This window comes from Sciurus carolinensis, chromosome 16 (assembly GCF_902686445.1).
Source record: "Sciurus carolinensis chromosome 16, mSciCar1.2, whole genome shotgun sequence".
Classification (NCBI taxonomy): domain Eukaryota; kingdom Metazoa; phylum Chordata; class Mammalia; order Rodentia; family Sciuridae; genus Sciurus; species Sciurus carolinensis.
Genome location: NC_062228.1, coordinates 27,237,830 through 27,252,733, shown reverse-complemented (window position 1 = coordinate 27,252,733; position 14,904 = coordinate 27,237,830). Strand labels below are relative to the sequence as shown.

The window sequence follows — 14,904 nt, the reverse complement described above, 5'->3', positions numbered from 1 at the left end:
GACTGGGGCAGGAGAATCCCAAGTTTGAGTCCAGCCTGGGTATCTTAGTGGGACCCTGTCTTCAATTAAAAATAAAAAGGTCTGGGCTGTAGCTCAGTGGAAGAGCATTTGTGTAGCATGTGCAAGGCCCTCGATTTGTTTCCAGCACCACAAAATAAACAAACACACAAAACAAAAAACCTCTTCATAAAGAAAACAAGCAAGGTGAAAATAGAAAACATTATTCAGATGCAAGATACTATTATCTTTGTGGATATTTTCAGACCTCAGTGGAATCTAGATACATATTTAATAGCTGAGAACAAGGTCACTTCCTACATGTTGTCAATTAGCATTGATCATTTCTAAAGGAACCACACTAAATGCTGGTGTTAGGGATTACAAGTAAATAAGGCTGGATAATAGTTGCTATGGACTGAATGTGTCCCCTCAAAATTTATATGTTGAGTCAGGTGAGGTGGCCCATGCCTGTAATTTCAGTGACTCAGGAGACTGAGGGAGGACGATTGAAAGGTCAAGGTCAACTTCAATAACTTAGTGAGTCCTGTCTCAAAATAAAAAATAAAAAGGACTGGGGATGTAGATGAAGCTTAGTGGTAAAGCATCCCTAGGTTCAATCCCTAGTAGCAAAAAAAAAAAAAAAAAAAATATATATATATATATATATATATATGTATATATGTTGAAATTCTAATCCCCAAGATGATAGTATTAGGAGGTGGGAATTCTAGTAGGTGATTAAGTCACAAGAGTGGAGGCCTTATGAACAGTATGAGTCCCCTTATAAAAGAGATACTGGAAACAAAGAAAGCGACAGAGAGATAGAGATACTGGAGAGCTCTCTTACCCCTTCTGTCATGAAAGGTTATGGCAAGAAGATTGCTGTCTGTGAACCAGGAAGCAGGTTCTCACCAGATACCGAATGTACCAGCACTGTGATCTAGGACTTCACAGGCCCTAGAGCTGTGAGAAATAAAATTCTGTTGTGTATAAGCCTCCAGGTCTATGGTAGTTGGTTATGGAAGTTCCAAACAAAGCAACACATGTTTCTTTGGTACTGGGGATGGCACCCAGGGGTGCTTTATCAGGAGCTACATCCTCATTCTTTTTATTTTTGTTTTGGAACAGGGTCTTGCTAAATTGCTGAGGCTGACTTCAAACTTGCAATGCTCCTGTCTCAGTCTCCCAAGCCCCTCCTCTGGGACTACAGGCATAAGCCATCACGCCCAACAGACTGGTACACTTAAAGTGGCAAGGATAGATGATGATGATGATGATGATGATGATGATTTCGGTACTGGGAATTGAATCCAGGGTTTTTCACAAAGTAGTCAAGCACTGAGCTACATCCCCAGCCCTTTTCATTTTTTATTTTGAGATAGGGCCTCGCTAATTTGCCCACGATCTCCTTGAATCCGCCATCCTCCGCCTCCTGCGTAGTGGGATAACAGGAGTGTTCCGCTGGTCCTAGTCATGGACTACTCTTTCTATTCTCCAAACACCAAGCCTGTTTTCCCTTCCTTAGCCTTCACTCCTGTTCCTCTGCTTAGAATGCTCTGCAGCCAGTAATTTGCAGGCGCGACCCTTCCTATCCCTCATGTTTCAGCAGAGTTGTCACCTCCTCAGTGAGGCCTTGCCTGGTCACCCTTTCTCCCGGCACTGTTTTTTCCTTCACAGCCCTTCTTATAAGCTGCAGTTACTTATAAGAGTTTGTTTTCCTCTCTAGCTGGAGACCTCCATGAGGGCCGTGGACGCGACTGTGTCCCCAGCGTCTAGAACAGGGCATGACACTTCGATGGCACTCAGTAAAATAAGGGGTAGGAAATCTCTTAGGCCCCTGGAATTGTTGAATCGCTTTCTCCAGGCAGAGCCGACTCCTAACACGTGGGAGCGGTGAGGGCGGCGACCTCGGGTGTGCGGGAGTGACAGCCCGGCCTGGCCCCGCCCCCGCCCCGCCCCCAGCCCCGCCTGTGTCCTTGTCCTCCGCCGCGGGTCTCCATAAAGTTCCTTCGGCGGCGCGCCGCGCGGGGCCTTCTGGGAGCGGCCGCGCCGGCCAATCAGGAAGTGCGGGCGGGCGGCGCGAGTAGCGGCGGCCGCGTTCTCAAGCCGGACCGGGTGGCAGGGACGGCTGCAGTGCTAGGTAAGCGTGTCACCGCGGCGGCTTTGCGCCCGGGGCTTGTCCTTGGACCCAGGACCACAGGCTGGGCGGAGCTCTGCCCCCACGCTGGGAGCCAGGCCGCTCGCACTTGGCCTCACGGCAGTCGGCACACCGGAGCCGGCGGTGGCGCCGGGCTGCCTTGTGGCCGTCCTGTTTCTTCGCTCAGGGCCTCGGCCCCGGGACCTCCTCCAGCGTGGCGCTCTGCCGCGGCGCGCCACACCCCCGCCACCTTCCGCGCTAGCCCGCCGGGCGCCAGTCCTCGGTACAAGGGCCTGGTTACCCGCTGACCGCGTCAGCTCGCATACCTCACACCCTGTAGCCCTCGAGGGAGGGGGTCGCGGGGAGGCGACTCCCTGAGCTTCTGTCAACCCTTGGCTTGTCTCCTGTACTGACATCCCGGGGGATGCTAATGATTGGAACCTGTGCCTGGTGACTCCCCTTTCCCTGGGCTCACTGCATCCTGCCTTCTGCAAAGGCGATGCCAAGTTTAATGAGTCTGTTTTTAAAAAATTACGCGACTGACTGTATGGGTCTTTGGTCCAAGTTTGGACGACCCTCTGCTCCGAATTTACCCTTCTGCTAGGGAAAGGAGGTTTCGTCGCTGCTGCTGCTTCTTTTTTTTTTTCCCCAAGATGTCTTTCAACTCAAGCAGAGGTCACCTTTTACCTTATGTGTCCGGGGAGTAAGGGAGGGTATCCTCAGGCATGAAGCTTTTTTTATTTCTTTCAACTCGTCTCCGATGTGCGTTTGTATTTTCCACGTTTTCATTTTTCATTCGTGTTGATCTTATCCTGCTTTAACATAGGCTAGCACCCACATTTATGTCTCCAGCTCAGGCTTCTGCCTGAGCTTTACCTTGCTGCTTATTTAATGTCTCCACTGAGATGGATGATAGTCGACTCAAACTGAGCATAGAGCTAGCAAGCTCCTCATCATCTCCTTCTCCAAACTACTACCCATGCCATCTTTTTTCTTATACCAGTCATAGAAAAAAGGATGACCATTGTGTCATCCTTGACTTTCTCTCTCTTACTCTCATTTCACATCATTACTTACAGCCCTGGGCCTGGTCACAAGCGCCTCTTACCTGAATTATTGGAATAGCTTCCTGTTTGGTCTTCTTCCTTCTGTATTCCGTAGAGCAGAAAGTGATCTTTTTAAAACATAGGCCATCAAATCATATTCCCTTCTTAATAAACTCTCCATTGTGTCCCCATCTCAATAATACACAAACTCCTTACAGTGAACTGTTCAGCTTTATATAATCTGATCCAATGTTACTTTCCATGTCAAATTCTGCTACCTTCTCCTTTCACTATATGAAGTGCTTTGACCTCAGGGCCCTTGTACTGGCAGTTCAGTATCCATGTGGCTTACTCTCCCACCTTCAGGTCTTCATTAGGGATGAAGGTTATTTAATGAGTGAGGCTTTCCTCATTTCTTGTTTTCCTTTGTTGCTTTTGTTATTCTTGGCATTTGTATTTTACTTATTTATCTTGTGTATGGTTTGTCTTTCCCCTCTAGAATATGAGTGTGGGTAGGTTTATGTTTTATTCTGTGATGTGTGCCTTGCACAAAGGCTTGATACACAATAATATGCTCAATAAATAAGAAATAAATCAATGTTCCAGGCACTATTGTAGATTTGGAGATACAGTGGTGAATGCAACAGGCCTGCTGTCATTGGACTGATGTTCCTATGGAGGACACCACAGTAGCAAACATACAAATATAAAATGTGATCTCTGGGCTTTTTTTTTTTTTTTTTTTAATAAAGGAGAAAGGGATGTTTGAACAGAGCGAGACCGACTGAAATAAGAGAGTGAGTCCTGGGAATATCGGAGAGCATTTCTGGCAAGGGGAACAGCAAGTACAAAGACTTGATGAAGAAAGAAGTTTATTTAGTTTTAGAGGCAAAGTCCAAGACTGGGTGGCCCCATCAAATTGGAACTCATGGGCTATGGCATAGTGGTGGAACCCCTGGAAGAGGGAGAAATCACTTGGCAAGACCGGAATCCATAGAGTGGGGTGTGGCCTCCCACCAGGCCCTGCCTCTTAAAGGTCCCACTAACTCATAATAGCACCACCCTGGGACCAAGCTTCCAACACATGAACTCTTGGGGGACATATTTTAACCATGTTCAAGCCATAACAGTGGGTAAGACTGGAATAATAATAATTGCTAATGTTTATTGAGTGGTTACTGTGTGGCAGGTGAGGGAAGCACAGTTATTTTTCCATTTCACAGATGAGGCTTGTAGGGAGTAATTACTTTGCCCAAAGTCATTCACTAATGAGTGGAGTTGCTGGCTGGAGCTTAGGGGTGCAGTGCAAGGTTGGGAGAAATGGCATGGGCAAGGATACAGAGCACTGCATGGACAGGAATGGTCAGGGACAGAGTAAATCAGATGACTATACAAAGGGTTTATCCTGGGAGTTAGAAAGTCAAAAGCAGTGTTTCATCTGAATCCCTCTTAGTGGGAACCAGCGAGGACTTTTGGCAAGAAATGATGTTGGAAAGATTGAGGTGGCCACCAGGAGCAGGGTGATGTGAGATGGGAGGGGTTAGAATGAGGGAGTCCCTGTTCTAGCGTCTCAACAAGGACTGGGTTTAAAGGAAAGGAAATTAGGCCACATGATAAGGGGGATGGAAGCAACAGTTAAGGACATTGCCAGGACATAAGTACCTTTTCCAAGTCGATTCAGGTAATAAGAGCTTGGATTGTGAACTTAGTGAGAAATGTTTTCTGAAGGTACAGAATTTGATTTCATAGTTTTAGGGAGAAGCACTAGTTTGGATAATGAGGAATCCCGTTTGCTTTCTTTTATCTATGTGTGTTTGGTTTCTGAGCCTGGAGAGTGAGGGACATTTTTAAGTGTACAGTCTGAGTTATGCTCTGATGCAAAGGAGAAAGGTGAATGAGAACCTGAGAGAAGCAGCTAGGGCCAGAGTTGGGAAGAGGGGAAGGGTAGCCAGTGGTAGTGGTGGTCAAGGACAGATAACTGCACAGTGAGATGTGTGTGGTGTGTGTGTATGAGAGAGAGAGGGACAGAGACATAGACATACATATTAAAAAATGCACAGGTGGTGCCTGGAAACTCTGGTTTGGAGTTTCAGTGCAAGGGGCAGGTGTGGATGTGACTGTCGTTGCTATTGGGGATTCAGGGGCAGTGGTAATATAAATACTCTGAAGTAGGGAATTTAGAGCAGTTTAAAAATGAACAAATTTTATTAAAAATTGTATTAGATCATATATATAATTGAAAAAAATTCAGACTAATGGGTATAAAATGAAAAGTAAAAATCTCTGAGCTCTGCTTTGTGGTAGTAATGCTAATTGTTTTCTTCAATGTTGTTTCTTGGTTTTCTCCTAAAAAATATTAACCTTAAGGGTGTGGTTCCATGATTTTTTTGTGTATTCATTTATGTGACAGTCGTTGATATTGAGATAAAGAATCTTTCCAGTACTCAAAGCACCTTTGTCAGCTAAGATACCACACTGTAGATTGAGTGACTTAAACAACAGAAATTTATTTTCTCACCATTTTGGAGTCTGGAGGTCTGAGCATGGTTGGATTCTGGTGAGGACTCCTCCTGCTTGTAGATGGCTGTCATCTTGCTGCTTATTGTCCTTACATGGCCTTTCTGTGTTCATGTGCATGAGGAGGAGTGCGTTGGGGGAGGCAGGCTCTCTGGTGTCTCTCCTTTCTATTTAAGGGCATTAATTGCATTCTGAGGACTCTCATCACCTTATCTAAATCTCATTACCTCCAAAGGCACCATGTTCAGGTACCATCCCATTGCAGGTTAGGATTTCAAAAGGATTTTGAAGAGCACAGTTGAGTCCAATGCTTCTGGTAAGCATTTCTCCATGCCCATAAGGATAACCTGTGTTCTGATTTCTAGCACCATAGATTAGTTTTTCCTGTTTTTAAGAACCCTATGAATAGTATCATACTGTGTTCTATTTCTGCCTTTGGCTTCTTTAGTTCTCCATTATGTCTGTGAAGTTTATCTGTTGATCCACAGAGCTGTAGTTTGATCTTTTCAGTTGCTGTGTGGTACCTCAGGGTGTGCATATAACACTATAAAAAACTCAGATGGGATAATTCTGTGAGGGGGAAGGATCTAGGCCTTTTTTAGAACCTGACAAAAGGTTTAGTACTTTTCTTATATTAAAAAATGCCTGTATTTCCAGGGTTTCCTAGTGGTTCTAATCTTGGTGTCGTGGCCCTCAGGACAAGAAGCCTTCTTTGGTTTATAGCAGATATTCTCAAGCTGCGAATATTAATATTTGGGACTGAATATGTGTTTGTTGAAGGCTGTGCTGTGTGTTATAGGATGTTTAGCAGAATCCCTGGCCTCTTAACTAGATGCCTATAATGTGTGTCTTCTGCCTCCAAGTTTTGACAACCAAAAATGTCTCCAGATATTTTCAAATGTCCCCTTTGGAACAGTTACCCCCAGTGGAGAATCACTGGCTTAGCGAGATCCAGTGCCAAAGGCCTTTTGGGGCAGACTTGATGATCTACTTCTTTAATGCCAGTTGTAAGGTGGAACCAGTGTCATTTCTAAGGCTTTGTGTATAGATGATTTCTGTTACCATAAGAGTGAGACTGTTTCTTCTGAGAAATAAAGTGAGTTTAAAGATTTCACAAAATATCCTACTTTTGTGGATTTTTTTTTTTGGGGGGGGGGTGCTGGGGATTGAACCCAGGGCCTTGTGCTTGTAAGGCAAACACTACCAACTGAGCTATCTCCCCAGCCCCAGATGGGCCATCTTTATAAGAAAGTTTCTTATGTGGATTATTTATGTTTCTATGTGCTACCAGGTTACTTCTCTTTGCTCACTGCAGATCAGTTAATACAAGTGTGCCATTCAGGTCATTATTGTTATTAAATTACCTGAGTTTTTCTTTTCTGTCTAGGTTAATTTATTTTATTTTATTTAGTTCTTTATTTTCTCCAGAAGTCTGTCTTCTGAATTAAAATGAGGTCTTACTGTACTATCTTTTACTTAGTCTCCTGGGACTATAAAGAATTATTCAACAACCTTTTTTTTGTTGTTGTTGTTGCTGGGAATTGAACCCAGGACTTTGTGCATGCTAGGCAAGCACTCTACCAACTGTGCTACAACCTCAGTCCCTCAGCAACCTTTGTGTGTGTGTGTGTGTATGTCTGCTGGGAATGGAACCCAAGGATACTTTACCACTGAGCCACATCCCCAGCCCTTTGTGTTTTTTATTTTGAGACAGAGTCTCAGTAAGTTGCCGAGGTTCTCCTTAAGTTGCTGGCTGGCCTTGAACTTGTGGTCTTCGTGCCTCAGGCTCTGGAGTCATTGGAATTATAGGTTTGCACCATGGCACCTGGCCAGTGACAACTGTTTTATTTTATCATCCTTTTACTCCTTTTCTTGGCACTCAGAACAGTAGTATCTATTAAGATGTGTTCTTTTTGGATGTTGTTGTAATTGACAGCTGGTAGGTACAGTGAAAGTGAACTGATGTCTTCTAACCATAAAGAAGAGAGACGATCTGAACCAGTACAGGTTGAGTATCCCTAACCCAAAATCCAAAATACTTCAAAATCAAACTCACTGAGCAAAAACATGATGCCATAGAAGAAACTTTGTTTTGTGCACAGAATTATTAAAAATATTATATAAAATTAACTTCAGCCTCTGTTTAAAAGGTATACATGAAACAAATGAATTTTGTGTCTAAATTTGGGTCCTAGTCCCAATATATCTATTATATATATGCAAATCTTCCAAAATCTGAAGTTAAAAAATCCAAAATTTGAAACACTTTTAGCCTCAAGCATTTTTGTTGTTGTTGTTGCAAACCCCTATAGGGTATCTGAGCTGAACCTACTATATAGATCCTGCTTCAGTGCTTACTACCTATACATCCTGGCAAAATTAGCTTCATTAGACTGGGTAGTAAAAATATTTATAAAGTTCAAAGGTGTGACATGTATGCCTTTCCTCTTCTCTCTTTAAACTGTTTATTTGAAGAGTGTATTTGGGGAAGAAATCTATTCTGTATATGATGAGATCTGTCCTGTATATGTGCTTCTAACTTAATACACAGGATGCTGGAGGGAACTGATGTCCTTTTCAAATACAGTGCAGCATATTAAAAAACCCATATGAATTTTTCCTCTTCTTTATTATCCACAATCCAAACAACCCAGTTGTCTAAGAAATACAAAGGGCCTAGATAGATAAAAGAGTAAAGATAAGGGCATTTTTCTTTTCTTTGGTATTAAAGGAATCTCTCTTGAATCAATGACTTGCAAGGGGAGATATGCCAGCTACTTTCCCTGCAGAATTTCAATATGGATGGTTCCCCACTTAATGATGGTTTGATGATTTTTTGACTTTACAATGGTATGAAATTAATATATATTCAATAAAAATCACATTTTGAACTTTGATTTTTTTTCTAGACTACCAGTATGACATATTATACTGTCTTGAGAGGCTGGGCAGTGACAGAGCCAAAACTCTCAATCAGTCGTACAATCACAAGGGGAAACAACAGATTCCATGTGTACTGTGTTGCTAGACCATGTGTTCAGTAGGTTAAGTGTATGAAGTACATTTTTGACATAATATTTTCAACTTACAATAGGCTTATTGGACATGACTCCATTGTAAATTGAGGAGCATGATATAATCAAATAATACTTATTGCCACTAATTGAGCAACTCTAATTTTACTATCCCCCAAAATTGCCCCTTTCCACTACACAGATCCTGCAACCTACCAAAAAGTAGCTCTGTTGTACTTTTTTTGATGTTGTCAAAGGGAGAGATTTCATTTTTAGAAGTAATAGCCAATATTGCTAGTTGTACATTTTTTTCTTCAAAATCTGCAACTAACACTGCTCTTCCTATTTAGGATTATTTTAAACTTTTAATTTATAATACAATACGTTTTTAAAAAAATACTTTAAATAGAATGGGTAAGTAGAAGACTGAACCTTGAACCCAAACCACTGGTTCAAATATAGACTGTTCACTTACTAGCAGAACAAAAAGTGGATTAGTTTATCTCTGAGATAAAATCCAAATCTCTCCAACTTCCATTTCTTCATCTATAAAAAGGGGGTGATAAAATCTACCTACTTCAAGGGGTTGCTCTACACAAAGTATTTTGTAAAAACTGCTGATTTATACCAATATAAAGTGCTATTTTAGTTTTTTCCGAAGTTGCCAACTTGGCAACATCTTATCATTTAATTATAAACATCTCGGCTTCAAAAAATATTCTAGTAAATATTTGACATTAAATTATAATTTATTTAATCACAACTTTATATCATTAAGAACTTCTGGAAAACAGTTTTTTTAATGTGTATCTATCACCCATTACAAACATGGGTTTTTGTTTTATTTCAGTACTGGGTATTGAACCAGGGTGTTCTACCACTGAACTATGTCCCCAGTTCTTCTTATTTTAATTTTGAGATAGGGTCTCACTAAATTGCTAAGTCCGACCTTAAACTTGGAATCCTCCTGCCAAGTCAAATAAGGTAAGCAGGAATTTTATACCTTTAAGTCATGGAGGCAGAGTTGGGGTTTGGGGGTGGCAGGGAGAAAAAGAAAAAGTATCCAAAGAAGGATATTTCATGATGTGTCCAAAGTACATGAAATTCAAATTTTAACATCATGATTAAGTTTTTTCTAGAGGACAGATATTATTATTATTATTATTTTTACCTACTATCTATGGCTGCTTTCAGGCTACAGTGGCAGAGTTGAGTAGTTGTGACAGAGATGGCCCACAAAACCTAAAATATCCACTGTTTGCCCTAGGAGACTAGAAACTTGGCAAAAGTTTGGCTGTCATGTCTAGGATGGATAGTCCTGAGGCCTTTCATATGATCCTTTGTCCCTGTCAGCTTTGAGGTTCTGAGGTCTCCACTGTTCTGGGGTATGTCCTAGAAGTAGCATAGCCCTGGGTCAAGAGAACTCTAGTGTGCATCCCTAATCATTTCTGGGTGACCCAGTGGTCTTTAGAGAACTCAGTGGTTCCCCAGCATGGGCGTTCACAAGCCCAGGGTAAATGTAAAGAGATATTCTACTTGTGGCTGATGCTTTAAAAGAAACTAATGAACCGATAATCACAAAAAACAGATATGTAGACATTTTAATATAATAAGCATGTATAGCATCAGACACTGAGATTCTGATCACTTGCAGAATCCTGGAGGGGCCACTGTTTTAGAATACTGATTTTAAATGGTTAAGAAGGACTTAGCAGTTTGAATGTTTAAGTATTCTTTTCTGACTTGATTAAATATTTAATATGATTATATTGAGATGTAGAAATGATCATGTTTTTCATAATTAAGACTCACTTGTTAACAGCAAGTGAACTGCAATTATTTTTGCTTGGCCTTTATATGTTATTTATTTCAACTTATATGATGTTTGGGGATTTCCCCCCAATTTAAGAATTTTTATGTACCCCCAAAAGTCATGTTTTTTGGATATTGAGTGATAGGTGAATGCAAACCAGTGTGAAGTGATGGAAGTCTGGCCACCCCTTGCTTTATCTCTGGGTAGGAACTATCTCTCTAAAGCTATGGACTTCTTTTTTTTCTTTCTTTAATTTCCTCAGCATCCTCTAGGTGTGGTGAAGAGATCTAGATCATGGGAACTTTCCACTAAGAGCATTCCTCATTTTTAGCAGAACAGAGTGTCCTACTGCAGCCTCTGAAAAACAGTGGGTCACTGTCCTTTGTTTTAGAAAGGACTTTTTTACTGAAGTGTGATGCATGTTCAGAAAAGCACACAGATCATGTCTAGGTTGATGAATTTTATAAGTGAACACACTGTTAATTAGCACTCAGATAGAAAACCTGAAAATTTTTAGCCCCCTAGAAGCCTCCTTCATGACTCTCTGTCCCCCTGCATCCCGACCCCAAGGGTAACCAATTCCATCTTCTAACAGCAATGATAAATTTGCCTTCATTTTAAAGCTCAGTATCCTGGGTGGTTGGCAGTTTGTTTCTCTGGATCCTGTACCTACTGCGATGCTCTGCAAAGCACCTCTCAGTGTTGCCAAAGGCCTCTCATAATCGCACAGAGGTCTATCACTGCTGACCTAGAGGAGTCCTAGTGCTGTCAGCCTGTCCTTGCTGACCCTTCCCTGTCCAGCCCCAGCTTTGCTGCAGTTTTAGATCCCACTTTGAGCATTCTTACTCTGACTTCTTCCTGGCTCCCTTCTCCATAGTTCCCCAAAGGTGCAGATTTTCCCAACACCAAGCTTGGATTTTTTATTTTTTTTCTCTCCCAGATCATTTAAATTCTTTATTGGACAAATCTGGGGAGGTTGGTTTTTTTTTTTTTTTTCTTCTTCACTACCTTGGGTTAGAATTGATTAAGTGGCTTAGTCTTTATTTTATGGATAAATGGATATTTATTTTGTGGAGAGGATAAAAACTATGCTTATGAAATCAACCATTAATTGAAAACTTTTTTAATGAAATGGAATGATGACTATATCAAAGTATAGATTTGAAAATTATAATAAAACTTTTTTTTGTGAAATTTCTGCAATTTGAGTTATAATACAGGACAGGTCCATTTTTTCCCCAGATGTGGTATTATAAGCCAAGTGTGGCAGTACTCACCTGTAATCCCAGCAATTCAGGAGGCTGACAGGAGAATCCTAAGTTTGAGGCCAGCCTCAGCAATTTGATGAGACCCTGTCTCGAAATAAAAAGGTCTGGGTATGTGGCTCAGTGGTAAAGTGCCCCTGGTATCAATCTCTAGTATCAAAAAAGCCCAAACTAACAAAAAAGCAAAAATGAACAAACAAAAATGTGATATTATATATCTCTTTCTTTTCTCCAAAGCAGATGTGGAACAAACTCATTTTCTTTGTATTCCTAACCTGAGTTATATAGAAAATTCTTTCTATTTATTCTTTTGGTTTGGAGTTTGCTTACCTGAAAACTTGGCTGTTCTGAAATACCACTGATTTTCATCTGGATATTTAGAGGGAAAGCACTTGTCTGGACCAAATGTGATCTGAATTCATGCCACTTATCCTATTAGTGCCTTATGCTCTGCAGCACCCAAAATGTTAAGTATCAGTTGGTAGTCAGAAGGGAATGTTTTTGCTCAGGTCTCTGTGTGCCAGGGGTTGCTGATTTGGCAGGGGAGGGCAGGAAATCTTTGAGAAGGACATATTTCCAATGAGTAGAAGAGTAAAAACTCTCCAACTCATTCGACAAATGAGCACCAGGCATTGGTGCCAGGCACTGTTCCAGGAGCTTGGGGTACATGAGTGGCCAAAATTCTGTCCTTGTGCAGTTTGTCTTCTAGCAGAGGTGATAATAAGGGAGATGGGGAAGGACTAGCTTGGGTTCAGTTGCATTTTTTTTTTTTAAGTTGTAGATGGGCAGAATGCCTTTATTTTATTTGTTTATTTTATGTGGTACTAGAATCAAACCCAGTGCCTCACACATGCTAGGTAAGCGCCTCTGCCACTGAGGTACAGCCCCAGCCCCTTCAGTTGCATTTTTAAATAGAGTGTTCTGAGTTTGCTTCAAAGGCAAGGTGACACTTGAGCTGAAACAGGGACTTAGCCATGAGACTTTAGGTTAGAACGTGCTTGATCCATGGGGACCAGCAAGGAGAACCCAGTGCGGCCAGAGTCTAGGGAAGGAGTGGCACAGGGGCTGGAGATGGATATGGGTAGTAAAGGGACCTGGGGCCCCATCTGCTGCACACTCTTCTGTTCACGAGGTTGAAGCAGAGGAGGGGTAAAATCTGACTGAATTTAAAAGGAACACTGATTGTTGGGTTGGGATTGGGCATGGTCTAAAGAATACCTTCCTATCTGCCATCCCCATTCTCCCACAGGCAGAGATGGCCTGTTATATCCTGATTCTATTAGGTCAAAAAATTTATAATCATTTTCTAGAAACTTTAGTTTTAAGAGTGAGTGATGATGTATTTGATTTTTTTGTTAAAGTCAGCTTGAAACTTCATATGGAGTACCAAAGTGTTTTCATGTTTACTCCAGCTAAGCTATTTTTGCTCTAACCTTATGCCCTTGCATTTAAAGTTAATGTCCTTTAATGCTCATTTTAAAAAGTCCTTATCTTCCTGCTGTGGATTTATGGTGGTAATGGTGCCCTTTTAACATTAACCTGTACTCCATAGCTGAGATATAATTATATATTACATTAACATTATAACGATAATGCTAGACCAATAGGAATAAGTGATAGAAGCCAGGAATTTAAAACAAAGAAGGAAAGAATAAGCAACCAGAGCTTCTGTTTAAAGAAATTTCTTCTTCCTTTAAAGAATAATGATGATACATTTTATCTCATATTGACTTAAATGGTTGTAGGAGTTAAGAACATTCTCTTGGTCAAGGAGAATGTTTTTATACTGGACCATCTATAAAATATGGTATGGTATACTTAAGAATTATAAATGTGTGTTAAATAGCAACACTATTCATTGGGCTTTTCTTGTCATTTTGGAGAAACAGCTGGTCTTGCTAATAATGTTCATGATCTAACAGCTAGTTGCTATTTGTATTAGTATAATTATTAGTAGTGATGGTATTTCTAAAAGTAGGTATAGTAACAATTAAGTCTAATGTCCTGAAGGTTGTGCATAGTGAATGGACACTGCCTTTAGTAATCTTGTAAGCTAAAGAATGTGTGAATGGGGCTGGGGATATAGCTCAGTTGGCACTGGATTCAGTCCCCAGCACCACAAAAAAAAAAAGTATGAATGGAGACCTGGGCAATAAAAAAAGTCTTTTGTGTTATTGAAGACAACTGTGTGTGTGTGAACAGTTGTCTTCAATAACACAAATAATATATATACTAACACAAATAAAGGGGAGTGGGGTTAGTCGGAAGAAGACCTGTGTTCTGGTTTCAGTTTAGTCAAATTGAAGTATTCTGGGCCCAGAACTAAGCTTCCATGGACCTGGGTTGCTTCTGTCTACTCAGGAGCCTCAGGGGGTTATTGTGAGTATCATATGAGGTAAGGCCCTATACATTGGGTGGCATCCTTTGGGTCATGGTATTTTTCTTAGACAATTGAAGGAAGAGGAGATGTGGGGTGATTGTTCTCTTATTCTCCCAGAGGTGGCTTCCGTTTCTATCTGCCTTGGGGTGTGGAAGGAGGCAGGAATTCTGGTCTGTAGCTTAATATCTTTGCATTTGTTCTGGTGGCAGAAATCAATCTTGGGGCTGCCAATATGCACAGAAATGATGTGTTTCTTCACAGCCTGACTCATTTTCTGTGTCTGGCCTGTTCTTGGGCTATGTTCAGGAACAAATCTGCTTGTTGATGAGCTGTATCCTTTTCTGTTTACAAAAAGTCCTAGTGTTTCATTAAGCTTGTAAAATATTCAGGCAGTATTTGAAGCTTATCTCTCTCTTGATTTAGGTCTCTTCTTTTTTCTCCTCCACCTAGGATCTGTATTTCCAATGGATACTGAGGGATTTGGTGAGCTCCTTCAGCAAGCTGAACAGCTTGCTGCTGAGACTGAGGGCATCTCAGAGCTTCCCCATGTGGAACGGAACTTACAGGAGATCCAGCAAGCCGGCGAGCGCCTGCGTTCCCGTACCCTCACACGCACGTCCCAGGAGACAGCAGATGTCAAGGCGTGAGTACTGGTGGGGAGGCAGTGCTGGTACTGAGTGGTTCGGGGCCAGAATCTGTTTCTTCTTTCCTGCCTTTAATTTGGATGCAGTC

The 14,904-nt window shown here is 41.4% G+C and overlaps 1 protein-coding gene across 2 annotated transcripts in view; it reads left to right on the top strand.

Annotated features, from left to right (window-relative positions):
• The first annotated feature begins 2,061 nt into the window (after positions 1-2,061).
• The window catches only part of Nup93 (nucleoporin 93), a 98,997-nt gene continuing 86,154 nt past the window's right edge, over positions 2,062-14,904 (top strand). For both annotated transcript variants that reach the window (XM_047529621.1, XM_047529620.1), the window contains exons 1-2: positions 2,062-2,140; positions 14,623-14,815. In XM_047529621.1, coding sequence (XP_047385577.1) covers positions 14,637-14,815 — 179 coding nt within the window. In that variant the 5' untranslated portion in view covers positions 2,062-2,140; positions 14,623-14,636. The remainder of the gene's footprint in view (positions 2,141-14,622; positions 14,816-14,904) is intronic.